This window comes from Pelodiscus sinensis, chromosome 12, assembly GCF_052426305.1.
Source record: "Pelodiscus sinensis isolate ZL-2025 chromosome 12, ASM5242630v1, whole genome shotgun sequence".
Taxonomy (NCBI): Eukaryota; Metazoa; Chordata; order Testudines; family Trionychidae; genus Pelodiscus; species Pelodiscus sinensis.
Genome location: NC_143063.1, coordinates 40,111,968 through 40,139,070, shown reverse-complemented (window position 1 = coordinate 40,139,070; position 27,103 = coordinate 40,111,968). Strand labels below are relative to the sequence as shown.

The 27,103-nt window shown below is 43.5% G+C and overlaps 1 protein-coding gene across 1 annotated transcript in view; it reads right to left on the bottom strand.

The window, feature by feature from the left end:
* Positions 1 to 5,471: 5,471 nt before the first annotated feature.
* The window catches only part of CDYL2 (chromodomain Y like 2), a 107,126-nt gene continuing 85,494 nt past the window's right edge, over positions 5,472 to 27,103 (bottom strand). Inside the window, exons 4-7 of the mRNA XM_075940014.2 lie at positions 22,987 to 23,159; positions 14,469 to 14,679; positions 13,728 to 13,871; positions 5,472 to 10,464 (exon numbers count right to left, since the gene is read on the bottom strand). Coding sequence (XP_075796129.1) covers positions 10,306 to 10,464; positions 13,728 to 13,871; positions 14,469 to 14,679; positions 22,987 to 23,159 — 687 coding nt within the window. The 3' untranslated portion in view covers positions 5,472 to 10,305. The remainder of the gene's footprint in view (positions 10,465 to 13,727; positions 13,872 to 14,468; positions 14,680 to 22,986; positions 23,160 to 27,103) is intronic.

The window sequence follows — 27,103 nt, the reverse complement described above, 5'->3', positions numbered from 1 at the left end:
CTGACTCTGCCAGCTTCCTAACATCTGAATATTGGATTGCTATCTGGCACATCTCAGATTTTGATCTTCTGGTATCCAACCTGATTTGGCCTGGTTCTGGGCTTTGCCCACTAAGTCAGGGTACGTCTAGACTGCGAGGATCTTTTGGGAAAAGATATGCAAAACGTGCGCCGCATTTTGAGTATCTTTTTCCAATACTTCTGTCGGAAGAGGCTTTTCTGAAATTTTCCCCATCTAGACTGGGCCAAATTTTGGAAAAAAACTCTTTTGAAAGACCCCTTCTTGTAGAATGAGGAATACAGGGGCTTCCGAAAGAGCGCGTTTGCTCTTCTGCAGAAAAAAGCAGAGGAGCAAATGTGTTCCCTGGACGCAACAGAGTTTTTTTGGGATATCTTTGGTATCCAGACACCTCCTGCCCCCACAGTCTAGCCACCCTCAGACTGCCCACATCTCCGTCACGATATTTAGGCACTTTTGAAAATTGTATGGGATATCTCTATCAGCATAATAGCTGAGTATTTCATAACTATTTAAAAATGAGTAATAATCTGCTCACAATGTACAAATTGCAGCACTGATATCTGAGATGTCAAACTGAGGCATGGCCTACACCAAAGGTGGACAAGAGAGCCTCCGTGGGACAGATCCAGCCAGCCAAGCAGATTGATCCAGCCGGCCAATCGAGACCTGGGGAGGGGAGAGCTCCTGAAGTCTCCTCCCCATGCTAGGGCTGTGCGGTGCCTAAAGTGAACCACCAGGTGTTTGGAACAGCTGGCAGTTCACTCTAGGTGCTGCATGCTCCTTGCAGAGTGGGGCTTAGGGGCAAAGACTTCACGTGCTCCCCAGGTTTTGATTGGCCTGGGAGCAGGCGGAGCGTGCGAAGTCTCCTCACACGCAAAGTCTTGAAAACAACTGTCAGTTAGCTCAAGGAGCTGGGGTGTGGGGGGCAAAGACTTCACATGCTTCCCTCACCCCCAGGCCAATCACGGTCTGTGGGCGGGGGAGCACTGGAAGTGTCCTGGCCCTGCCCCTTCCGCTCCAGGCTCTACCCCTTCTGGGGTGACCCAGGGTAGGGTTGCCAGGTGTCCGTTTTTCTACTGGACAGCCCGCTATTTGTGCTCTCTGCCCGGTATTTTCTGAATTTCCAGCTGGGCGCTGGATGGAAGCCTGGCAGGGGCAGGGGAGCGACTGGGAGGCAGGACCCCGATTGGCGCTGGGATCTGTGGTCCTGATCGTGTGCAAAAGCCGGGTGGTGCAGGGTTTTTTTTTTTATATGCCTTTTTTTTTTGCTCGACAAAAATTTTTAGCCGGAGTGTTCAGTATTTTTTGGGAGACCATCTGGCAACCCTAGCCCAGGGCCACTTCAAAAATGTGTGAAGTGGACCCCATTTAAAAATTATTGCTCACCCCGATCTACACCTTAGGTTGATCTAGCTATGCTGCTCAGGGCTGTAAAAAATGTATGTCTTGTGTAACGTATCTGTGAGGTGGACCTAGCTCCAACTATAGATGAAGCTAGGTTGATAGAAGACTTCTTCCATCAATCTAGGTACTGCCTCTCAGAGAGGTGGAACAGCTGCATCTACGAGAAATCCACTTCCACCGATATACAAGTATCTATACTACTGCAGCACTGCTGAAGTATAGGCATCCCCTGAGTGAAAACAGAAGTCAAACTGATTTTGTTCATTTCCATTGTTCCCCAGGGGAGAAATGCTGAAAGGAAACAAGGAATGTAAGTAGTGCTGTGTAGACTGTATTTTTTTACCTTTAATAATCTATAGATTTTAAAAAAAATGTTAATGAAGGGCCATGCTTGTCTACAACTGACTACTTTATGTTGATACTGTTAACACTCCATAAACACCATGTTTAGGAAATAGCTTGCAGATCACGTGGAAATTATTATCTTTCAAGAGAAATTGCAGTATGTTAACCCACAACAAGAGTACAGTATTTTACTATTTAATATAAATCAATAATTGTTGACCTATGGTGCTGGTTAAACAAGATTAAATTATATGTGTGTTCAAGTCCTCCGAGGCTGATACTATACATGGCCTCAGAGGAAAAGTTCTATATAAATGCAACCACAGAGCATTACAAACATCAATTAGGCCTCTGAGTGTTAAACATTGATTAGCTCTCATAACACTTCTGTGAAGGAGCTAAATACTATTCATTTCTTAAAGCTGGTTAGATTAAGGTATAAAGATTTAAGTGGCTGGCAGAAAGTCATGTAGCAAGTCCACTCAACACCAGGAATAGAACCTAAGAATCCTGCCTCCCACTCCCTTAGCTAGAAAGAGCTGACTCCTCTACTTCCCAACAGTAGTTGTAGCTGTGAAGCTAAGCACATTTCTGTTGTTGTAACATATAACTGTTTTCTAGTTCTTTTGTTTAAATTTAGCTTCTATGTTAGAATGGAAATGAGCATTAATGTAAAAAAGTGTTTGAATACCTTTGGAACTGTATCCTACGTAGCTTTCCATTACAGTGACTTTCAGCATGTTCAGTCTTTTCTTCATGCTGTTATTGCTGCCTCTGATTAAATAATGTGTGTTTCTCTAATGCTAGTATACATGCTTCCATGCATTTATACAAAATAACTTATAAAATATAAAACCCAGCATTGCCAACCCCAAGCCTTCAAAAATATTGAAATTGGCTTAAAAATCACGAGGCTTTCAAAAATTAAATATTTGGGTTCTTTTTATTGGCTTTTAGGTTGTTTTTGGGTCACATTTTCAGACTCTTCTCCAGAACCATGAAGGCTAGAATCTGTCCCCTCCTTCTCCTAAGGAAAATCTCAATCTATACAATTGGAATTTTAGGAGGGAGGGAGTGAAGGTTTTCCAGTTTGGAAGCATCCTGTTTGTTTCCTTTCTTTCAAGCCACGTTGTCAATCTGTGAGATAAGTTAATGTTGCACATGGTGGAAGCTAGATGTGTGTACTGCATGTCTCCAAGTGCATCTAGAGTGAAGGAGACTTTGTGTGGCCACAGAAATTTCAGGAATGGCTCCAGATTGCTCATGGTTCTTATGCAAAAACTCCCTTCTTTGTATGTCTCATACAGGAGACGTAAACCCTACACTGGGCCAGAAGGGGTTAAAAAGTGATTGTGTGCTTAGGTGACTTCATCCAGTTACACTTGGAGAGCCTGCTGCAGCTAATAGAGGAGTTTAGAAGAGAGCCAGACAGCTGAAGTGAAGAGGGAGCTGAAATGGCAGAGGAAGAGAGATTCATCTTGGAAGTGCCTGAGTATGGGTGTGGCCTGCAAACTGCAGCTGTGCTTGTGGATGGGCTAGAGGGGAGATCCCTGTGTGAGGCAGTTGGGAGTTTTCTTTTTTGGGCTGAGAGAATCCTGGGCAGCAGAGTCCTAAGCTGGAAGCCTGTTTGGAGAAGAGAGGTGACCAGGGCCTGCAGCCTGCCTGAAGCTGTGCACAGAGGGAGAATGTGAGGCCTTGAGTATGGGCGTGAAACCTGGACACTTGGGCTAGTGTGAAGATGAGCTAGCCTGGAAAGGAGGTGACTGGCTGAGCCCTGCTGGGCTGAAGATTCAATTGTTTGTGCGGTTTGACTTTCAAGTGTCAGGCTTTTAGGCCTTGTGGAGAAGCAAGTGGTAGGATGTGGCCCAGGGAGGCAACTCTGAAGCACTCTAGGCCAGTTGGAGACTGATGGAGAGAGAAAGCCTGGAGGCTGAACAAATCCCTTCTGCTCTTCTAGTCGGGCAGAGAGAAGATACAGACTTTGTAAGCCCAGTGTCAAGGGTCTGCTGCACACAGAGCCCCGTAAGGAGGCCGAAGACCTTTTCTTTTGTGGGGATTTTGGTCTCTGTTTTGCCACCCTGGAAGAGAGTAAACTCAATTGTCAACCCCACTGGAGGGCCAAGTCACTACCTTCTGAAAGGTGGATCACCATAAAATGGGATCGATCTCTGGCAAGGGATGCTGGAGACAAGGGAGAGCTGGGAGCCAGTGACCTTACCTCCAGGCAGTGCCCCAACAGGTAAGCCAGGCCCTGTCACAAGAGGTTTTTCAGATTGCTAGTCTGTTTATGGGGAACAAAGTGACTGCTCCTCTCTGTAACCCTCTGCATAGAAGCACCCACAGAAAGATTGGCCCCCTTCTGAAATTCCACTGGAATGGTGCAGTTCCATACGAGCCGCAACACAGGGCTCTGAGCTACTTACACAGTGCAGTCCTGCATACAAGGTCACCACGCCAAAGCCAGCTATCCCTTAGTACAGGCAGTCCCCAAGTTACGCGGATCCGACTTACGTCGGATCCGCAGTTACGAACGGGGCACTTCCTCTCCCTGGTCTCGAGCAGACCAGGGAGAGGAAGCAAAGCGGCGGCGGAACGCGCGGCCAGCTGACAGCCCAGACGCGTCTGGGCTGTCAGCTGGCCGCGCGCTCCGCTCTGTTCCCCCCCCCCCTGCAGACCAGGGGGAGGGGGAGCAGAGCGGAGCAGAGCAGAGCGGCGGAACGCGCAGCCAGCTGACAGCCCAGACGTCTGCGCGTTCTGCCGCTCTGCTCCGCTCCGCTCTGCTCCCCCTCCCCCTGGTCTGCAGGCCAGGGGGAGGGGGAGCAGAGCGGAGCACGAGGCCAGCTGACAGCCCAGACGCGTCTGGGCTGTCAGCTGGCTGCGCGTTCCGCCGCTCTGCTGTGCTCCGCTCTGCTCCCCCTCCCCCTGATCTGCAGGGGGGGGGGAGCAGAGCGGAGCACGCGGCCAGCTGACAGCCCAGATGCGTCTGGGCTGTCAGCTGGCCGCGCGTTCTGCCGCTCTGCTCTGCTCCGCTCTGCTTCCCCTCCCCCTGGTCTGCAAACCATGGGGGGGGGGGGGAAGCAGAGCGGAGCACGCGGCCAGCTGACAGCCCAGAGGCGTCTGGGCTGTCAGCTGGCCGCGCGTTCCGCCGCTCTGCTCTACTCTGCTCCCCCTCCCCCTGGTCTGCAGACCTGGGGGACGGGGAGCAAAGCAGAGCAAAGCCACGGAGCCCGAGGGCAGCAGGATAGCCACGGCGCGTCTGGGCTGTCCCGCTGCCCCCGTGCTCCGCGGCTTTGCTCCGGACGCCTGTGGTACAGCAGCTGGGGCGCTGCCGGTTGGTCCCGTAGCGCCGCTCTGGGTGCCACTGGACCAACCCAGCAGCACCCCAGCTGCTCTGCCCCAGGTGTCCCCTAGTCAGCAGCTGCTGAAAATGACCAGTGGCTGACTACAGGAAGCCCCTGCCCCGGGCTTCCTGGAATCAGCCGCTGATCAGTTTCAGCAGCAGCTGACTTGGGGATGCCTGGGGTTCTTAAGTTGAATCTGTATGTAAGTCAGAACTGGCGTCCAGATTCAGCCACTGTTGAAACTGATCAGTTTCAGCAGCGGCTGAATCTGGACGCCAGTTCCGACTTACATACAGATTCAACTTAAGAACAAACCTACAGTCCCTATCTTGTACGTAACCCGGGGACTGCCTGTACAGCCACTTAGAACTGCATGATTGCTGGCAGTCCATGGCTTTAGAGCAGCATGAGCCATATTGTGGCATATGTCAAAGCAAGGGTGCAGCGAAAGTGGAGTAGGTGTAGTCTTAGAAAATTATTTTGTAGAAAACTATTCTTTGTTAATTTTCTTGGCTGTGAACAGAAGGTTGGGTGGAATGAAGTCAGACTCACTGCATTACTAACAGCACTTCTTGTTGCTGTGGTCTTTGGAATTTTTGGATGATCAGATTTCAATGTAATATCCTCCCCTAATAAAAATCTCTGAATTCCTAAATTCTTTTAAAATGTAGGAATCTATTCAACGTTTTTACTATATCATTTTATAATACCCCCCCTTTTGTATGGCAAGTATTTACCAAATTCATTTGGATTCCTGTAAAATTGAAAATCACTGAAGTTTCAATGTTTTTATTCAAAGCAGCTTCTCACGATGTATAAATACTGCATATTAACACACATGAAAAATACAACTTCTAAGGCACCCAGAAATGTGTCCATACACTAGTTACAGGACCATCAACAAATATATTGTGTACAATTTGATGTAGACAGTCAATATTTGATATATCAAGATACAATTCCCTCCGTACTGTACCAGTTTCAGAAAATATTTACAATACTGTGATAAAGGGGTGCCTATACCATTATTTAATATGTACTCATTACAAATATTAGAAACGGTTTTAGTCTGTTCCATGACATCCTGACAAAATAACTTAAGGGCCTAATTTGTAAAATTCTACATTTAATTTCTTGTGCAAGTTACTAGTTTGAAATAAAAAAAAATAACATAGATTTTGTTGAATTTTTGGTTCTTTGCTTCATCTCAGAGGTTTGGTAATAAGCCTTACCAATAGACAAGCCAACTTAGCAGAACATTGCTAATTTTCCAGTAGTCTAGTGGATACATTTTCCCCTTTGCCGTGAAAATGAAGTGTTTGTAGCAGGAATTGATCATTTGATCTTCATTATAAATGTCAGACTAGCTCACTTGCTAAGTAACTAGTGTTCTGTTAAAATAATGTAATTCTTTGGTCCTTTGTTTTTATGGAAGGCATAATATTTTTATTCACTACAAATCACAGTCCTGTCAATCTGTAGGTAAGTTAGTGAATGACTTTCCATGTAGTATTTAAAATAGTGGTAAAGAGATTTAATATGGCTTAAAACATATGGTTAACTGGGTAGACACGGATAACGCATCCAGGATACAGAATACTTAAATGTACTATGATTAAGATTGTCTATAAGTCTCTTATGTAAACTTCTTTAGTGTCTCCTAAAGAGTGTTGGCTTTAGCCAGATTTGACTTTTATAGACCCAGCCACAAAGAGCCTGAGATTAACTACTATGGTTGGGAGAACAATATGCACAGTTTATATAAAACAAAGCCCAAAGTGACGACAACTCTAACTATGTTGCTTAAAAAACAACCACCCGTATTACCCTTTTCACAAGAAAACTTAAGGTCCTATCCTCTGATTTTGCCAACCGGTTTACAGAGATTATTTGGGGAAATCCTTAATAGCACACATGCAATTGCGAAATTTTAAGATTTGTTGTACCTAATGGTAAGGCTTATTCACAAATGCAGTAAATTTACAAGTTACACTTTAAACTCAGTTAATTCAAGGCTGGCAAAAAACAAATGACCTGCTCTTCTCTCCTCCCCCCGCCCCCGCATCAGCAAACCTGTGTCTCTCTCTCTCTCTCTCTCTATATATATATATATCCCTAACATTAAAAGAGAGTTTTATTCTAGTGAAAAACTATTGGCACAAAACCATATGCTATAGATTAAAAGAACAGTTAATAGTAGTGAAAAAGATTGCCTAAAACGCATACCCTAACCTACCACAGAAATATAAAAGTTTATATTCTGAAAATATATACTGTATTAAAGTTTGTAAGCTTATTCATTTAAACAGAAATATACTGAAGTAGTAAACTAAACAACACATATCTACAGCAAAAATATACATGCAAGACAACACAAAATAAATTGCTTACCTTGAATATCTACAAATGCAAAACTGCAGATTTTAAAAGATTGTACAAAACAATTTACACAAGAATAAAATAACATACTTAACAACAAATTGCATTTATATTTTTTAAATACTGTGAATATTAGTAAAGGTACCCAGACTAATATATACAGTACATCTATATATGTGAACAGCAAGTAAAGATAAACAGAAGAGAAAATCAATGGAGATTGAATTCTCAAAGGAAGCGTTTGAAATTATTAGTCTTTTTCTGAAAAAAAAAAATTCTATTGAAACTCTTTAGACATGAATAATTAAACATGAAATATGATTAGTGCCTTTTATGAAAAAACACATTTCAACAATTCCTTTGTCAAGCTATTAATGTAAATAATTGAAAATGCAGCAGAAATGGTGCATTTTAAAAGTTGATTCAATTATGATTTTTTTCAAAAACCTTTTGTGTTAAAATGCTTTTTCATACTGCCAAGAGCAATTTTCCTAGATATATCAATGTATAACAATCACAGTATGGAAATAAAACTTCCTAATATTTTATATGACCTGGAGTTGTACCTCTCTGGACCAGTATAAGAAAAATGCAAGTGGGGGCTTCATGATACTTATTCCTGATTTTTTTCCTGATGTCCCATACTGCAAGCCTGATTTGTACATATACTTATGCATGTGACTAATCCTATTGAAGTCAGTGGGACTATTGAACTAAGTGACTTGTGTGCATGCTTACATGATTGGTTTTTATGGCCCTGATCCAGCAAAGCCTTCAAGCATGTGCTTAACTTGAACATACATTTAAGTTTTGCTAAAGGGTCTAAGCAATAAGCAACTCTTAACACGTAACACGTGCTGTATCAACCATTTCATCTGTTCACTGAAATAACTACCCTTTCTTTTAGTCCACCGTAAATAAGGAACACTCTGTAATCATGTTCAGTATTGCATTTTGAAGACATTGAAACAAATTTTAAACACAGGTCAGATTCTGCCATTTTTTAAAAAGCAGAACTTCCGGGGGATTTCTGACTTTAACACAGCACTCTGCTTTAAAAAAACACAATGGCATGATTTGGCCCTAGGAACATGTATAGAATGTAAATGGAAGGTACTTTACACTTCACTATGCAAAAGATGGATGGAGTTTGTGGAAACCTACTGCTTACTGAATTATTAGTTTGCAATCTGACCAAGACTTTAATACCATATTCTTTCCTCCCCCCCCCTTACAACCCTTCAAAAATCTCTTCAGTTCTTTTAACCTGTAATCTGGTTGATGAGCTCAAGGATGGAGAGCAAGTGCACAAATCATTAAAGAAACAAAGGTGCAAATTATCTCCTATGAGAGTTTTATTTGGGCAGCTAACATAGCAGTTTAATTCACTGAATGTGTTCAAGTTCTTTCCTACCTAACTGGGTACTAGCAACACAGAAACTCGACAGATCCAGTGTTTAAAAAATCAGTGTTGCTGAAAAGTATTGGTCATATTTAAAACAGCATATTAGATTTTTTTTTTGTCATTTATCATGGATGCCTCCTATGGACAGCCACAGATTTTTTGCCCCCCATAACTAGAGGACTATTGGAAAAGCAAAACAAAAACTATCTCCACCCAGTTCAAAACCTTGCACCTTTTTATAAAACTCCTACCTCAGACCCAGATGCCTCCAGAGTAGTAATTATCCCACAACTGAGCAATCAGGCAGTTGGACTAAGGCTCTCAAGGGTTCATTTCTAGACTTCAGACCAAAAGGAGATGTTTAAACCTGAAGAACAATGATGCCACATAAGGGCACCACACACCCTGTTATTAATGTCCAGCTAATAGGAAAATAGTAAATGTAAAGCATTTTGTTGGTAAGCCCTTCAGTGCTCCTCAAGAAGGCAGGAAGTGAAGAGAGACTTTTGTGGGACTCGCAATTGCATCATCCACTGTTTTTTTTTCCCTTAACAAGTCTAACAAACTATGACTCAACTTCAATACATTTTTGTACAATTTCATACATAAAGAAACATATACATGGCTGTCATTTTTACTTTGCCCACTCATTTGGTGATTTCTATGTGTTCTTTATTGTCTACACAGCTCACTGCTAAAAACGCAATGGGCCCTTACACTCTCATGTGACCCTCTTAATCTAGTCAAGGAAAGTATGAAAATATCTGTGATCAACAAACAGTTACATACAAACACAAAATAAATAAGTTAAATAAATTCAATGAAAGAAAAACAATTCTAGTCGTTTCTTTCAAAACAAAGTTTACACATGCATATAAATTATCAGTTTTCATTACTTTGTAAGAACTTAAAAAAATATTTTAATTATCTCTGAAGTAAAATAAGCTGGATTTGCAGAGTGCTACTGTGACCTGATTTTGAGACAGAGTCCTCAGTGTCAGCACAGACATTTGTTGTAAAGCAAGAATAAGTTAAAAAAAAAAAAAAAAAAAAAGCAAACATACAGACAAAATAAACCATTAGAGATGGTGTGCCTACTGGGCCACAATAGTGCTTTTCACCACATGGAATGTACATTTCTAACTGGACGAGCACGGGAAAGATGCAGCACTCAGTAGAATTTATGTGCGCTGACCAAGCCTGCCTCCATCTTTACATGAAATCAAACCAGCTAGATGCAGCTGTGTAACTTCTCAATTTAACTCACAAGGAAATTGACACAACCATATGTATTAGGATACACTGTCACAAATTCATCTCAAGGATGCCTTCCCTCTGCTTTTCAAACACAGGTAATGTTTGAACTCTGTTTATACTTGGAATGTTTTCTCTTGAAGTTAAACTGTGACTTCAGACTTCATAAATTTTGTCTTGCAAGTAGCTGAATAATGAATCCAGTCCTTTGGAAGAACTCCACAGCTGTTTTAACATCTGACATTCTTTTTCATTTACATCTTCAAGTCCAGATTTCAGGAAGCTCCGCACTAGGCATTTAGACTCTTCTAATACCTAAAATTGAAAATATTATCAAATTACTATGAACTGCGGTATTAATAGGGCATTGCCCCTTAAATAATTGTCTCCTTGGTGTGGAGAAGTTGGACCTGGTCTTTCTAGAAGTTGTGTGCAGCTACCCTTCACCTGCAGTCAGTGGAAGCTGATACCCAGCACAGGCATTTATATTTATGCACTAGCACCAGGACTTTTAAAAGTAAATAGTGATTTTCAGGTGTGTCTCTTGATAGAAGCCACATTAAGTTAGAAAATGTTTTAAGCCACATGAGGTTTGTTTCCTCCTCTTCCTCTTTTTTTTTTTTTTTTTTTTAACATACAAAACCTGGAGGGAACATACTCAGCTAAACAAAACTGGGACATTTGCCATGCTTCACTGTGCTCTAAGGCGTGGGGTTCATACAAGATAGTTTTTATAGAAAAGGGAAACAAAAAGGAACATAGTGCTACCAAACAACGAAGTCTTAGACACAGGTACTCTATCCATTTTCAACTCTAACTTGTTGCTAGTCCAGAACTGTGTTTCTTCTAAATGGACTGTAAAGGGGTCAATTATAAGCAGCAGGATAGTTGGATTTTTTTTTTTTGCATGGTGTTGGCTTCTGTTTTGTATTTTTATGAACAACTGTCCACAATGAACTAGAATGAGACCCTTGTATTCGGCCTACTTTTGACCCTCAATTGCTTTTAACCCTTTTGATAGGTAGCCCTCATATTTGGTCACATTTTAACACCTTCCTTCAATGCTGCAGACCTTAGTAGAAGATGCTTGTGACAGGGCGTTCGCCCTGCACTGGCCCTTTAAGGGCAAACCCCAGCCTGACGCAGGGCTGGGGAGTTTAGCCCCAGCTGGGGCTGTATTAGGGGATGAGGGCCCAGCTGGGGGCTATATAAGAACCTGGGCGGCGACTCCCAGGAGGAAGGTCAGTGAGGGCCTGGCTGCTGGGGAGGCAGGAGGCTCCCTGGAGCTAGAGCAGGGCTAGGGGGGGCAAGGCAGGGCTAGGGGAGCTCTAGCCAAACAAACCCCCAGGCTGCAGGGCCTGCATAACAGCCCGGTGGAGAAACAACAACCCCCGGAAGGGGGGGCTCAGAGATGGACTTGGGCACTGCCAGAGGGCAGTGTGGCGAAGAGGACGACGCGGCCTGGAGGAAAGAGGGGGAAGCCCTGCCAGAGGGAAGGTGCTCTGCCAGCAGAAGGAGCTGATCCCGGAAGCAGACGGCAGACCCCCCGCTACGGTGGTGAGTGAACCCCCTCACAATGCTATTGTACCTCTGGTCAGTATGTGGGAGAATGGAGAATGCAGGATCAGATTCAGAGGGCTTCCCAGCTCATGTTATATAGGGCATATCAGCCTGATCGGATAAGCTTATGCTACATTTCCAAAGACCCTTTCATGGTGGGCTTAGTTCTTAGTGTCTCCTCTGAGATGCAATCTACACTTGATTTAATTAAAAATCTTTTGTGCATCTACTGTGTCTTTGAACAATAGCTCTTTTAAGTAAAGTCAAGGGATGTCAGGGACATGCAGTAGAACTAAGGAATTAAGTACAAGTAGCTTCTGTTGCTTTCATTTTGTTAGTACTGTTGCAGGGAAGCTATGGTTTTCATTGTTACCTTTTACCCTACACTTTTTTTAACAGCGTAGATGTAACAACTTAGATGGCGCTTGTGCAGGAATATACAAGCCTCAACGAAAAGGGCCTTGAATTAGGGACATAATTCAAAATGACCTTAGCAAGTTAGAGAAATGGTCAGAGGTAAACAGGATGAAGTTTAATAAAGAGAAATGCAAAGTGCTCCACTTAGGAAGGAACAATCAGTTCCATACATACAAGATGGGAAGCGACTGTCTAGGAAGGAGCATGGCGGAAAGGGATCTAGGGGTCATAGTGGACCACAAGTTGAATATGAGTCAACAGTGTGATGCTGTTGCAAAAAAAGCAAATATGATTCTAGGTTGTATCAACAGGTGTGTTGTAAGCAAAACTCGTGAAGTCATTCTGCCGCTCTACTCTGCACTAGTTAGGCCTCAGCTGGAGTACTGTGTCCAGTTCTGGGCGCCACATTTCAAGAAAGATGTGGAGAAATTGGAAAGGGTACAGAGAAGAGTAACAAGAATGATTAAAGGTCTAGAGAACATGACCTACGAAGCCAGGCTTCATGAACTGGGCTTGTTTAGTTTGGAAAAAAGAAGATTAAGGGGGGACATGATAGCGGTTTTCAAATATCTAAAAGGGTGTCACAAGGAGGAAGGAGAAAATTTGTTCCTCTTGGTTTCTGAGGACAGGACAAGGAGTAATGGGCTTAAAGTGCAGCAAGGGAGGTTTAGATTGGACATTAGGAAAAAATTCCTAACTGTCAGGGTGGTCAAATATTGGAATAAATTGCCAAGGGAGGTGGTGGAATCTCCCTCTCTGGAGATATTTAAGAACAGGTTAGATAGACATCTGTCAGGGATGGTGTAGACAGAGCTTGGTCCTGCCTTGAGGGCAGGGGGCTGGACTCGATGACCTCTCGAGTTCCCTTCCAGTCCTATGATTCTATGATTAGGTAGTGAGGGCTATGCAGGGGTTTTAACTGCGCTACTAAGATGCAATCAGAAAACAGGGAAGTAATAACCCCTTGAACCAAATTTTGCTTTAGGATCCTTATATGGATCTCACCTCTCCTACATGGACCTCTGAGAATGCTCGGTCGGGTTAGAAACTGCATGAGGACGAGGGGAGAGAGAAAGGGAGTTAGCACCTGGTGATGAATGAAAGTAGGACCCAGGGGCACACATTCCTCCACCCACCCGCTCCCCTTCATTGAGGGTGGTCCCTTGTAAAGACTATTGCCGTGCAGCTCCATTGGAGCAGAGAAGAAACCTGAGGAACAGAGAGCCAGCACAGAGATGCAGGCTTCCTGATGATCCCCTGCCTTTATGTGGCTCCTCCAAGTTCATCAATGAGCTGTACAATCCACTCCCTATTGGGAAGGGGGAAGTGAAACAACCTGCTTCCCCAATGAAACAATCAGGTAAGAAACCCACGAACAATCCTTGCACAGACTTGCTTACATTTACCCCCTTTGCCCTTCTTCAGAGGTTTTTCACGGTAGGAGTTGAGAATCTAGTTCTCTAGGACATGACTGGCCCTTGTAGCACACTTTCTCTGTTTCCAGTGAGTCCACATTATACGTTCCTTTGGCCTGTAACTGTACAGGTTTCCATTTCATTCTGGAATAGGCTAGCGGACAAAAAGCTGACAAGATTTCTTACCACTGCGCTGCAAGATGCCATTTCCTTTACTCGCAGCATCACTTCTTGGCTGAATGTTGTTGGCCAAAACACTTGTGACACAAGTCCTCTGCTGCAGGCTTCCTGTGCTGTTAGCTTTCTCCCACAGAACAACATTTCATTTGCCTGCAAAAACAAAGTCTCCCTTAGGATGGTGGTGGTTTCCTACGTTCCTGTACCATACAATCAGATGCTATGGTCAATTAAGATCATATCAGAAAACAGGGAAGTAATACCCCCTTGGGTTATTTTCTTCCTTCTCTTGGCGACAAGTACTTACAAAGTACTTTTGGCATGGACATCTAAGCATTGGATGGGCAAATTAAAAAAAATACATTAGCTATGCACATCAGCATATTGCTGTCAGTAATTTTACAAGAGCAACGGTCTGTATATAGGCAAAGTGGCACTTATCCATGACATCAAGTACAAGCCAAATGGAAGCCATATTTTGATCTTAATTTACCCGTGTAAAAAAGTGACTAATGGAGTTACTTCAGATTTACACCACTTCTGATGTCTGCTGGGTTTCTCTTCACCAGACACTGTAGAATGGTTCAAATTCTAGTCACTTTGTGAATGGTAGTCACTTTGTGATGGGAACAGAATAGGGATTAGGGGGAACTTTTCCCAGGATTTTTGTTATCGTAGTGACCATGACAAGCATAAAACAGTATGGAATTAACTAAGGCAGCGGAACAATTCTAGAGAAAATGTCCTTACCAGAGCAACACCCAGGATTTGGGGGAATGTATATGATGAGCAGCCCGCTGGAGTGAGTCGAATCGTTGCATATGGAGTCTGAAACCAAGCTTTCTCGCTTGCCCAAACGATATCACACAGTGGTAAGATAGAAGCTCCCAATCCAAGAGCTGGGCCATTGATAGCAACTACAATTGGCTTCTTAAATTGAATAAAAGCTTTAACAAAATCCCTAAAATAAAAATAATTGAATAGGGAAACAATTAGTTGTTGAGTTTAAACTGCTTATCTGAAAACAGGTTTAAATGTCAAATGCTTTGCCCAGTTTTTATGCCCTCTGTTCTCCAATTGGGCCTTTCCCCAGATGAACAGTTCAGTGGATTTATCTGTAATTACTTTGTCAGAATACCATGGGATATCAAATGATTTATCTTAAATTGTGTTTGACTTGTGTGAACTGGAATGCCTTGGACCATGGTAACTTTCTGCAATATGGTTAGGGCTGGTGGTATTTCTGAACCAGTAAAGAAAGGATGGGTTATATCGTTAGTGGCTCTTACTCTGTTAAAGGAAGGCCAGCATGGGTTCAGATGGTCTTGCTTAGCCAACTTTAAATATATTGCAAAATGAAAGAGGAGAACAGGTGTGCTGTTGTATACTTATGTAGAGCCTTGGATTCTTTAACATCTAAGATTAATGATGAGGTATCACATTGAGCCATGGAATAGGAGGTAAAACAAGGTGATCTAAAGAACACACACAAGCTGAATGAGTCACAAAGGAGAGCCACAGACTGAAATAAAAATCACATTGAAATGAGGTTATGTGGTATCTCAGAGGTATTTGTTAGAAGTAATTTAGATTAAGGTAGAACAAAAATCTCTATGTCAGACTCTGACAACAGATTTGAAGTGATGGGGAGGAGGGAAGAGGCTCCTGCTCCCTCCCTCTTGCTGCCTCTGTATCAGAAGCAGCAAGGGAGGGGGAATTTACTAGTTGAGTAGTGACTCAACTACCTGATAAGCCTGTGCTTATCAGGTAGTTGACTACTGACTTACATCCCTGGTAGGCATGGTGTTCCTTGCCTCTGTTTGTCAGAAGCTGGGACTAGGTGACAGGGATCGCTTGATGATTCCCTGTTCTGTTCGTTCCCTCTGGGGCACCTGGCACTGGCCACTGCTGGCAGACAGGATACTGTGCTAGATGGGCCTCTGGTTTGACCCAATATGGCCATTCTTATGCTCATGGAAAGATTAAGGTCCTGATTCAGCAAAGCACTGGTATAACTTTAACTTGAACCACATGATAAGCCTTACTGAGGTCAATGTGACAACATACAGTCTTAAAGTTAGGGGTGTCCTTGTAAGAAAAATGGGTTTATTTTCAACAACAACAACACAAAGAGATTTTGAGATGACCCAACATTAAACTTTACAGTGTATGAAAGGGAGTGATGGTGATGTGTTTTTTCACAGAGTTACAGTACAATCAATATTAAGAGGTCTGATTTTGAGTATGAGAAAATAAGGAGTGAAGAGAGAGTTGAGGAGCTCCACCTCACACAAGGGAGAAGAAAACCTATTCCTGTGTTATCAGGCAAGGCACGTAGAGCAAGGAGTACTGTATCAATGGGCACAAAAGGCAAAGATGTATTACCGGAGAAAGGGGGGATTAAAGCGATTTCTAGTTCATGTTTGGCTGAGCAAAGCAAGGCCGTAGGATCAATTCAATGGCATTTCTCTGCTGGTAATGTGACAACAATGATCAGTTTCAGAGAATATTCTGGGCACCAATGGGCACATACTTATTGGGGATTTTTTGGTAACAGAGGAGAAACTGGGAGAACCTTATGCAGAGAAAAGTCAAGAATCCCAGACTGCTCGGTGCCCTGTGTGACTGCCTCCACAGATCAGAGACAGCAGCTAAACTTAACGTGTGGAGAGAGAGTTGGCAACCTGGCAAAAACAAGGCAGGCTTACAAGGAGAAAGTGAGGGCCCAGGAGAGCAGAGCACGAGTGGGAAATGCCAACCTGGATGGGGCAGGAGCAGGATTGGGGAGGTGAGAAGCAGTGCAGAGCAGATGAATGGGCAGCGGTGGTGAGAGAGGCATGGATTGGTGTGGGGGAGCAGGGATCTGGAGGATACTGGGGTGAGTGGAAAGTAGGGATCCAGCAGTGAGGGGATGAATTGTTTGAAGGGGTGGTGAAAAGCAACAGGGACTTGATGAGGACACACTGCGGGAACCTGCAAGGTAGTGAGGCGGTGGGGATCGATGGTGATGAACGAAGCAGGAACCCAGAGTGCGCGGGAGGGAGGAGGAGAGAGAGGGGAAGTCAGATGGGGTGGGACACACACACACATCCTGGAGAAGGAGGGGAACTGGGGGCTTCACAGAAACCTGGGAATGCGGGGTGCAAACAGTCTCTGGATTGTGATAGAGGGGAGACTGGGGACATTCCTAGCAAGGGGGAATAAAAGGCCACACAAAGCACCTGCCAGAGGGGGACATTGGCATAGTGGGAGGCAGATATAGGGTAGGGAACCCACAACCTGCTGGCATGTGGTGAATGGGAGAGTCTGCAAAAGGAAGCAGAATGGGAGACAAAGGTCTGGTGGGTTGGGGACATGGAGGATGTCCAGAACCCCTGGCATGAGAAGTTGTGCTAACTCTGAAATAGAGGGTGGCACACAGAGTTTGGGGGGGAATGGAGGTACACGAAGCCTAAGGTGTATGCAGTGTGCTCAGACTATAGAATCTATGAAGCATGTGACCACCTACTTATCCCATCTTTCTGTTCTGTCTTCAAAGGGCAGCTATGTGAGTACAGATGACTTAATTCCTGAAGCTTCTCATGGTCTCTCACATTTCTGTCCTCTAAGATTGTATGCTTAGTTACCGGGGGAGAGAATCTTGGTTTCGATTCAGGACGTTCCTAGACTTGCACTGAAAGCCATAAACACGGTTGCACAATGGGACGTATTACAGTGAAAGGGGGAAATGTTATCTTTGGAAGGCTTTTTATGACTTCAAGGAAAAATCAAATAGGGCCTTTGTGTGCACTTCTGAATCTTGCAATGAGCATGCCACAGGTGCTGTGTTCTCACTGCAGGATCAGGACCTCTGAAACAAATATACTGCAATCCCATTGTTTTAGGCTGTGATTAACACAGGGGAGCTCTAGCACAGACAGAAGAAATAAACTGTGAGTATTCTTCTGGAATACTCCACACATTCCACTCTCAGCTGTACAAAGAATGGACACAGGTGAATCACTACACATTGGTGCACTCTAACCCCTGACAAAGCAATTTTTCTCTCAGACTACAGTGTTATTTTGTCAGTCAGTTAGCTGCTGCTTCCTGCTCAGGGAGTGATTGAACAACAGGAAAGCACTGACAGTTAAAAGTTTAAGAATATTGTATTTCCAGGTTCATAAAATCTAATCGCACTTCGCCAGAATCTGACGTTCTTGTTGATAGGAATAATGTTATTGTGAGACTACTACTGATTTCAGTATAAGAACGGATGGCAAAAGGGACTTAAGCCACACCCATTTGAAATAACAATCCTATTGACGCCACTGTTTGTGGTCGGGCCCTATATGAGGCACCCATCAGATTTCATTGAGTAATTTATACAGGGCCATATTTCTATACCCTTTGATTAAAGGTCTAGAAAATATGACCTATGAGGGAAGATTGAAAGAATCAGGCTTGTTTAGTTTAGAAAAGAGAAGACTGAGAGGAGACATGATAGCAGTTTTTAAGTATCTGAAAGGGTGTTACAAGAAGGAGGGAAAAAATTGTTTTCTTTGGCCTCTGATAGGACTAGAAGCAACGGGCTTAAACTGAAGCAAGGGAGGTTTAGGTTGGACATTTGGAAAAACTTCTTGTCAGGGTGGTTAAACACTGGAATAAATTTTGTAAGGAGGTTGTGGAATCTACATCGCTGGAGATATTTAAGAGCAAGTTGGATAGACATCTATCAGGGATGATCTAGATGGTGCGTGGCCCTGCCGTGAGGGCAGGGGACTGGAACTGATGACCTCTCGAGGTCCCTTCCAGTTCAGGTTGCACCTCGGCAAACTGGAACTCTTTGATCCAGCAACATCTGTGTCCACGATCAGAATCCCAATGTGCTGTTGGGGCGGGGAGAGGTTGCGAGCAACATGTGAGTAAGCTGGGCTGTAGTAGGGGGACAGCAGCAGCCAGTATGCAGCTCAGTTGGGCTGTGTGGGGAGGAGGAGCCAGGAATTCAGGTGGGAGGGCAGGGTAGGGGGTGGGACTCGCAGCAGAGGAGCCAGAAATTACCTACCCTGGTCTGTCAAAATCCCTCATACAGGATCAATCAGCAGTGTTCCCTCTAAACTGTGCGGCAGCACAGCTTCACAGGTTATTAATTAGCCCCGCCCAGTTTTTCAGCTCCTTGTAAGGAGCCCTGAGCATCTGACTGAGTGGGGCTGATTAATCACTTGTGAATCTGTGCTGCCCTGCAGTTTAGAGGGAACACTGGCTCCTTTCAGGAGTTTTCAGAGTCACAAGACACTTTGGAAAATGTAAGTCACATTATTATATAACTAAATTTACAAGAAGTTCATTTTTCTCTATTTGGAGTTTTGAAATATCTGAGGGTATGTCTACACTACAAAGTTAGTTCGAACTAATGGACGTTAGTTCGAACTAACTTTCATAGGCGCTACACTAGCGCTCCGTTAGTTCGAATTTAATTCGAACTAACGGAGTGCTTAGTTTGAACTAGGTAATCCTCATTCCTCGAGGATTAAGCCTAGTTCGAACTAGCTAGTTCGAATTAAGGGGTGTGTAGCCCCTTAATTTGAACTAGTGGGAGGCTAGCCCTCCCCAGGTTTCCCTGGTGGCCACTCTGGCCAACACCAGGGAAACTCGTCTGCCCCCCTCCCGGCCCCGGACCCCTTAAAGGGGCATGGGCTGGCTACGGTGCACACCCTGCACCTGACACGCTTCTAGCCACCCACCCGATGCCCCCCAGCCCTCCCCCTCTTCCCGGGACCAGGCTGGCGGCTCCCGGGAGCTTGCCTGGGACCGCAACAGGTGGTCACCCGCCTTGGCTAATGCGGACATTGTGGACCTCGTCCACGATCTCCGCACTAGGCACAGGAAAGTGGCCGGCTAGGGCAGGAGAGCTGCCAGCCTGGCCACCCAGGAGCAGGTGTGCAAGAGAATCAAGGGGGTCCACTGAGACTCCCGACCCTGAGCCCTGAGCTTACAATGGCCGTCCTCGGTCAGACCAAAGGTCCATCTAGTCCAGTAGCCTGTCTGCAGACAGCGGCCAACCCTAGGGACCCTGGAGGGGATGGACCGAAGACAGTGACCAAGCCATTTATCTCGTGCCATCCCTCTCCAGCCTTCCACAAACCTTGGGCAGGGACACTACTCCTACCCCCTGGCTAATACCACTCCATGGACCCAGCCTCCATGACTTGATCTCACTTCTCTTTAAACTCTGTTCTAGTTCTAGCCTTCACAGCCTCCTGCAGCAAAGAGTTCCACAGGTTAACTCTTTGCTTTGTGAAGAACAACTTTCTGTTACTAGTTTGAAGCCTGCTACCCATTCCTTTCCTTTGGTGTCCTCTAGTCCTTCTTTATGGGAACTAATGAAGAACTTTTCTGTATGCACCCTCTCCACCCAACTCCTGCTTTTAAAGATCTCTATCCTGTCCTCTCTCCATCTCCTCTTTTCTAAGCTGAAAAGTCCCAGTCTGTTTAGCCTCTCTTCATATTGGACCTGTTCCCAACCTCTGATCATTTTAGTTGCCCTCCCCTCTCCCAGCCTCTCTCTTCCCCTCTCCCATCTCCTTTTCCCAGTCACCCCCAGTTTTGTTCAATAAAGACAGATTCCATTTTGGAAGACACGTTATCTTTATTTTGTACATCAAGAAGAGGGGCTAGGGAAGAGTAAGTGGAAGGAAGTGAGGGAGGAATGGGGCACGAGCCCCCGATGGGGAGGACTGGGCTGGCTCTGTGGGCTTCTGGGGGTGGAAGCTCTCCTGCAGCCCCCCAATTGCCCCCTCTCCCCAGATGGCAGCCGAGTGCTGTGATGTGCCCAGTGTGGGTAGTCCGGGCACTCCAAGACAGGACTGCTTTGCAAGCGGGGCACCCCTGAGAACTGTCTGTTCAGGGTGGGGGTCGGGACCCTTTAAGCACAGCCCTCGGCTAGCCTGAGACAGCAGCTCCACGCTCTAAGTCCTCCTCTGATGCCCTGCCGGCACTGCTTCCGGCCATCCTTAACCCCGGTTCAGGGTCCACTTAATGTGGACATGCTAGTTCGAATTAGCAAAACGCTAATTCGAACTAGTTTTTTAGTTTGGATCCGTTAGTTCGAATTAGCTTAGTTCGAATTAACTAATTCGAACTAAGTTAGTTCGAATTAACGTTGTAGTGTAGACGTACCCTGATAGAAGTAGCCAAATTCTACTGCGATAGTTGTGACAGATATGGCAATTTCCTGTGAGTTCTTGGGAGACCTTACTGAATTAAGGTGAAGTCTCTTTGCAGTCCATTTTATTTCAATCCAAATTTTACAAAATCTAGTGAGCTGGGATTGTTTGTAACCTCTCCAGGAGACAGATATGATGTGAGGCCTGGGAGTTCAAAGAACTTCACTAAAAAAGTGCAAGACAAGAATGGACTTTGGGACATGAAGTGTGAGGTATTCCCCAGGAAATGAGAGGGAGAGGTTAATGCAAACTCCACACTTCCAGTTATGCCAAAATCTAGACTTTTGAAGCTATGACTTTAGGAATGAGTAATTGTCTAATGTTTTTCTGCTCCAAGAGACTGCAGATCACAGGCACAACCTATATAAAGAAACAACTGTACTGCAGTTGAGATTCTGCTTTTGCATCTGAGACAGTTATGAACTTTACCACAGGGAAAACCAAGTTGTAGGTTTTGAAGGACTGATGAGAGCTCAAGGTTGGAGTTGGGAGGAACTCTGTTAAGCTTTTTAGCCTGCATGTAGGTTCTTTTATTGTTAACATGTTCCCTGTAAAGCTTTTATCTTATGAATACATGTTCCTACTTAGAATGAGCTGTGCGATAACTTATAGCTAATGGCAATACACAGATGGTAGATGGGAGAAACCAAAGCACCAACTCTGGCCTTTTTGGCAGTCTGGCTTGCTGGGGAGATCAGTGTGGGCAGGGCACTGTGTAGCTTTTGAGCCAGGATGGAGTGAGATGCAGATCTCTGTCCAAAGCCATGTCTTTAGTAAACGGAAGATCAACGCTGCTGTGATTGATCTTCCAGAGTTCAATTTAGTGAATCTAGTTAAGACTCACTAAATCAAACTCGGAGGGCAGCCCTGTCAGAATCTGGTACTCCTGTTTCTGTGAGGAGTAAGAGAAGCTGATGGGAACATTTGTTCCTATCGGCTTCCCGCTGTGGGGACAATGGGGAAACTCGAAACAAGGCATATAGACTCCAGTTATGTTAATTACATAAATGGAGTTGCATATCTTAATTTGACCTTCCACGTTAGTGTAGACATGGCCCAAAAGAAGTGACTGCTGGGAGCCTAACGATTATAAGAATAGTTGCCCTGAAACTTTCAATAGTCCTAGCAGTAGCCAAAACATTGACAACCAACAAACTGAGGTAATTTAAATGACTTCGCTTCTGTTAGATAATTCTGTTAATTCAGATCATGAAACTACTGAACCTAAACAAGTTTTCCTAATATAGCTGAAGTCCAGATCTATAGCAAACCATTCCCTTTAGTTGGACTGCCTCATAACAACTGAAAATTGAAAAGCTCTCAAAAGAGGAATGCATATTTGTGGGAAATAAAAAGTCTAAGCTAGGTCCTCAGCTGGTGTGATAAGATGTAGTTCTATGGACTTGAATGGAGTAACACTGATATACACCAGCTAAAAAGATCTGGCCACATATTTATATCATTGTGGATAATAGGAACATTTGATGGTTTATAATGTAGACTGATTTATAGAGAGCACTTCATAAAGCCTGGATTTCTATTAAAATAATCTGATATGTTAAGCAAGACCATATTTTAGTTATGGAAACAGAACTTCATTTACATATAAATTGTGATTTTAAAGTAAGAAAAATATCAGGAACTTTTCTAATAAAGATCTGAACTACATTAGAAGCTTGCTATATTAATATAACATGACTAAATCATAGATCCCTATTTGTAATGAAACTCATTAAAATGATGAAAACCGAAACAAGTAAAACGTCTGGCTTCGAGGAACAATGTTAAAACATGAAGCCACAGCTAATTTAAAAAAAACAAAGTTACATTCTGGAGGAAGAATATTTTTAAAAATATTAGATATACTGAGGTATTACAAGAAACAAGAGTTTTGTCTCATAAGGAATTGCTACAGGAAACCCATTCCTTTTTCTTGTTGTGTATGTGAAAGACTAATTAGCATACAATCAACACTTAAATATACAACACTCTTGGACCTGACATATCTTTGAAATCATACACTGTATTTCATAATTTAGAGATCATATGTAAGCTTGGGTCACCTTATAGCTTCTGCAATCCTAGTGCTCTCTTTTCTTCTGTCATTGGATAACCTGCCAATTAAATATGAGTAATCTAGGCCACTACAGAATACACTTCCCACTGCGCTGAGAAGTAAGAGTTTACTGTCATCAGCTGATGCATTGCACAATGCTCTCCGAACTTCCTTCATGATCTGTGGATAAAGAAAAGTAAACAATTCGACATGCATGCCTTTGCAAGATAATTTCTCTCTTGCTTTACAAAACCATATTTGTTGTTAGAGATGTATATTTTGGACATTGGAACTTAAGTACTTTGTATTACAAGAGTTAGTGTTTACAAAGTCCTTATATCTTTGAAGTGTTTTACAGACATGCAGTAATTCAGATCCATTTTTGACAAGAAGGTGTTTGCTTAACTGACGGGAGATTCTGCTTACATAAATTGTGTCATTCTTTTGATATTTAGTAGATTTCAAATAGCTTTTATTTTGCTTTTATGACCTTTGTTTTTTAAAAACATGATGTACATCATTGTAGTGTTAAAGAGGTTACCACAGCAGTAGCATGGTAAGCTCTGTGTTTGAGTGAAATATATAAACCCTGGCCTTTAGTTCTTCCATCAGTTCAGCTAGTGCAGTCTGACTCAATCAGGTGGAACAATAAAACTTGAAATGCAGATTTATGGATAATTCATTGTTTATAGCACTATGGTCAGTGACACTTTTAAAGTCTACCAATGCTATTGTAATAAAAGCCACTAGAAAGATGACTAATGTACTGCTTGATTTACTATGAGATCAAATTATTCATAAACAGTAGTCACAAATCTTTGACCTTGACATACCTGTGTTGAAATTAGAGGCTATTATTCTTGCAAAAACATCTTTCCTAATCATTTCTAAAAGGGGAATAGTATTTAATGAATTTCTGCAGGTAGTCTACACTATGGCCCTGATTGAGCCAGATGTGTAAGCACATATGTAACTTTAAGCATGTGAATAGCCCTGTTGATTATTACTTGTATTGACTTCTGTGTGTGAAATCCTGCCTATTTAAATCAATGAAAATTTTGCTATTGATTTCAGTGGGACTGTGATTTCATTCAGCACAGCTACTTACATGCTTAAACTTTTGTACATATTTAAGTTCCTTTCCAATTGAAGACCCTAAGCATGATGGGCTGAATTCTGCTCTCATGCATACTGAAAGATTTGGATGTACAGGTAAATGTTTGAAGACAGTAAAATTGATCTGATGAGTAACACATGTAGAGAAATAAAATGTTGAGGTGGCAACTACTACTTTTTGCTACTTAATATTTGCAAAGTGCTTTACATCTCTGAAGTGTTGTAAAGATATGTACTACAGGCAGTCCCCGACTTATGTCGGATCCGCACTTACGAACGGGGCTTTCTCGCCCCGGAGCTCGCAGGCAGCGGTCCCACCACCTCGACCTCCGGGGTGAGAAAAGCTGCTCCCGTTGCCCCTGGTCTGCTGGGGACCGTCTCTAGCAGACCAGGGGCACCGGGAGCAAAGCCGCAGCAGCGGCGGGTTCCCGCACTTCTGAGGCTTTGCTTTGGCAAAGCCTCAGAGGCGCGGGACCGTGCCGCGGCTGCAGCTTTGCTCCCGGTATCTCTGGTCTGCTGGAGACGGTCCCCAGCAGACCAGGGACACCGGGAGCAAAGCCTGCAGCGGTGGCGGGGTCCCGCTGCCGCTGCGGCTTTGCTCCCCGTGTCCCTGGTCTGCTGGGGGGGGCGGGCAGGCGCAGCTAGTGTGCCCCCCCCAGCAGACAAGGCTTTTGTTGTGGACCCTGGGGCAGAGCAGCTGGGGCGCTGCCGGTTGGTCCCGCAGCGCTGCTCTGGGCATTACTGGACCAACCAGGCAGCACCCCAGCTGCTCTATCCCAGGCGTCCTGATTCAGCTGCTGCAGGTCAGTTTCAGCAGCAGCTGAATTGGGGACGCTTGGGGTTCTTAAGTTGAATCTGTATCTAAGTCAGAACTGGCGGTCAGTTTCAGCAGCGGCTGAATCTGGACGCCAGTTCCGACTTACATACAGATTCAACTTAAGAACAAACCTACAGTCCCTATCTTGTACGTAACCCGGGGACTGCCTGTATTCCATATCTTTTTTTTTTTTAAAAAAAACCTCACTAAATGCAAGTGCAATTTTGTGCATAAGTCTTTTTCTGGGCTCTTTGTGCACTCACATTCAATGATTTATGGGAACAAATTGCATTTGTGCAAATCATGTCGTGTGGCATTATCTGATTTGCATGTGCAAATACAAAGATCTGAATTCTAGTGTGTATAAAAGTTGGATGTGAGAAATGGCAGGGTAGGTTTTCAGAAGGTGAAACCTCCCTTTTGTAGGTGCATATTCAGATGCTTACAGTCTTGAGTGTGGGTGCAAGTCAGGTAGAAATTCTTAGCTGTGTAGCTAAAATTCATGTACAGAAATGGTAGAACCAATTTTGTGAGTGCAATTCATGCTTACATCATGGAGGCACAGCCTCAGTCCTTTTCAGAGTACTAATACACACATGCAAAAATGCAGCTGGGGAGAATAGCATATGAAAATTTTATTGTAGTTGTGAAGGGAGAACAATGTACTCAATGTTTGTGCATGTGATTTTAGACCTGGTCAAAGATGAACATTTATTTCAGAAGATATACAACTGTGCAAGTTCAACCCCTATTGGATTGACAGGTCTAACTCCTTGCTATTATAGGACTGTTCTCTTTAGTCTATTTTCTAATGTTTTATGTGTCCCCGACATTGAGATTTCCAATGTTTCCTTTGCAGATTCTATAAATTACTTGACATCTTTTGTGGCCAAATTAGAAGCAAAATTTCCTGATAATCATAATGAGGAGTTTTACTTCAGATATGATAATAGGATATAACTCTCTTGTCAGTTAGTTCTCCCTGATATTCAAATGTAATGTTTCTATCCCCATATGTTTACAATTTTTCTCTTTCTTGATGTTATCCTTCAAATATTTGCTTTGCTCTTAGCCCAGACATGTATATCTGGATTGCTTCATTTCCCCTCCCCCATAAGAAATATTTCTAGATTTAGACTTAAATGGATAGAATCACAGAAATGAAGGGCTTGTTGAAGGGACTTTGAGAAATCAAGTCCAGCCCTTGTACTGTGGCAGGACCAAGTACACCTAGTCTGGCCCTGACAGGCTTGTACAAACTGTTTGCAGAATCCCCACCACTGGAGGTTCTGAAATCTCCCTGGAAAGCTTAACTACCCTTATAGTTAATTTTTCCCCTAAATCACCGTTGCTGTAGAGTAAGCCTGTTACTTCCTATCTGACCTTCAGCGAACAAGTGTTCACAGTTGGCTTCACAGCAGCCCTTAACGTCTGCAGACTGTTATCAGGTCCCTCCTCAGTCATCTTTTGTCAAATCTACATATACGCATGGTTTTTTTTTTTTTAAACCTCTCCTCTTAAGTCGGGTGTTCTAGATCTTTCAGCATTTTTGTTGCTCTACTTTGGACTCTCCCCAGTTTGTCTACATCTTGGTCTGCATCTGCATCTTGTCCTCCAGAATGGGGGACACCACTTCTGCTAAAGACTCTAGTGCTGAGCAGAACAGGATAGTTACATCCCATGCCTTACATATGACTCACCTGTTTCTACATTGCAGAATATTAGCCTTTTGTGCAGCTGCATTACTTTGTTGACCCATTCAACCTGTGATCCAATATAACCCCCAGATCCTTTCCAACTGTACTACTGCCTATCCAATTATTTCCCATTTTATAGTTTTATAGATCTTTTTTTCCTAAGTGAAGTACTTTGCTCTTGTTGAATTCAGATCAATATTCTAGTTTGTCAAAATAATTTTGAATTCTAATCCTGTCCTTCAAACTCCTTGCAGCCCCTCCCAGATAGGTGTCATTGTAAATTTCATAAGTACACTTTTTTCACTCCATTAGTCAAATAATTAATGAAAGTATTGAATAGTACCAGAGTAATGACCTCTGGATGACCCCACTAGATGCTCTTGAGAATTTAACAGTGAACTACAACTACTTTCTGAGTAAAGTGTTTTAGCCATTTGTACAGCTGCCTTATAGTAACTTCATTTAGACCTCTTTTCCCCAGTTTTATTATGAGA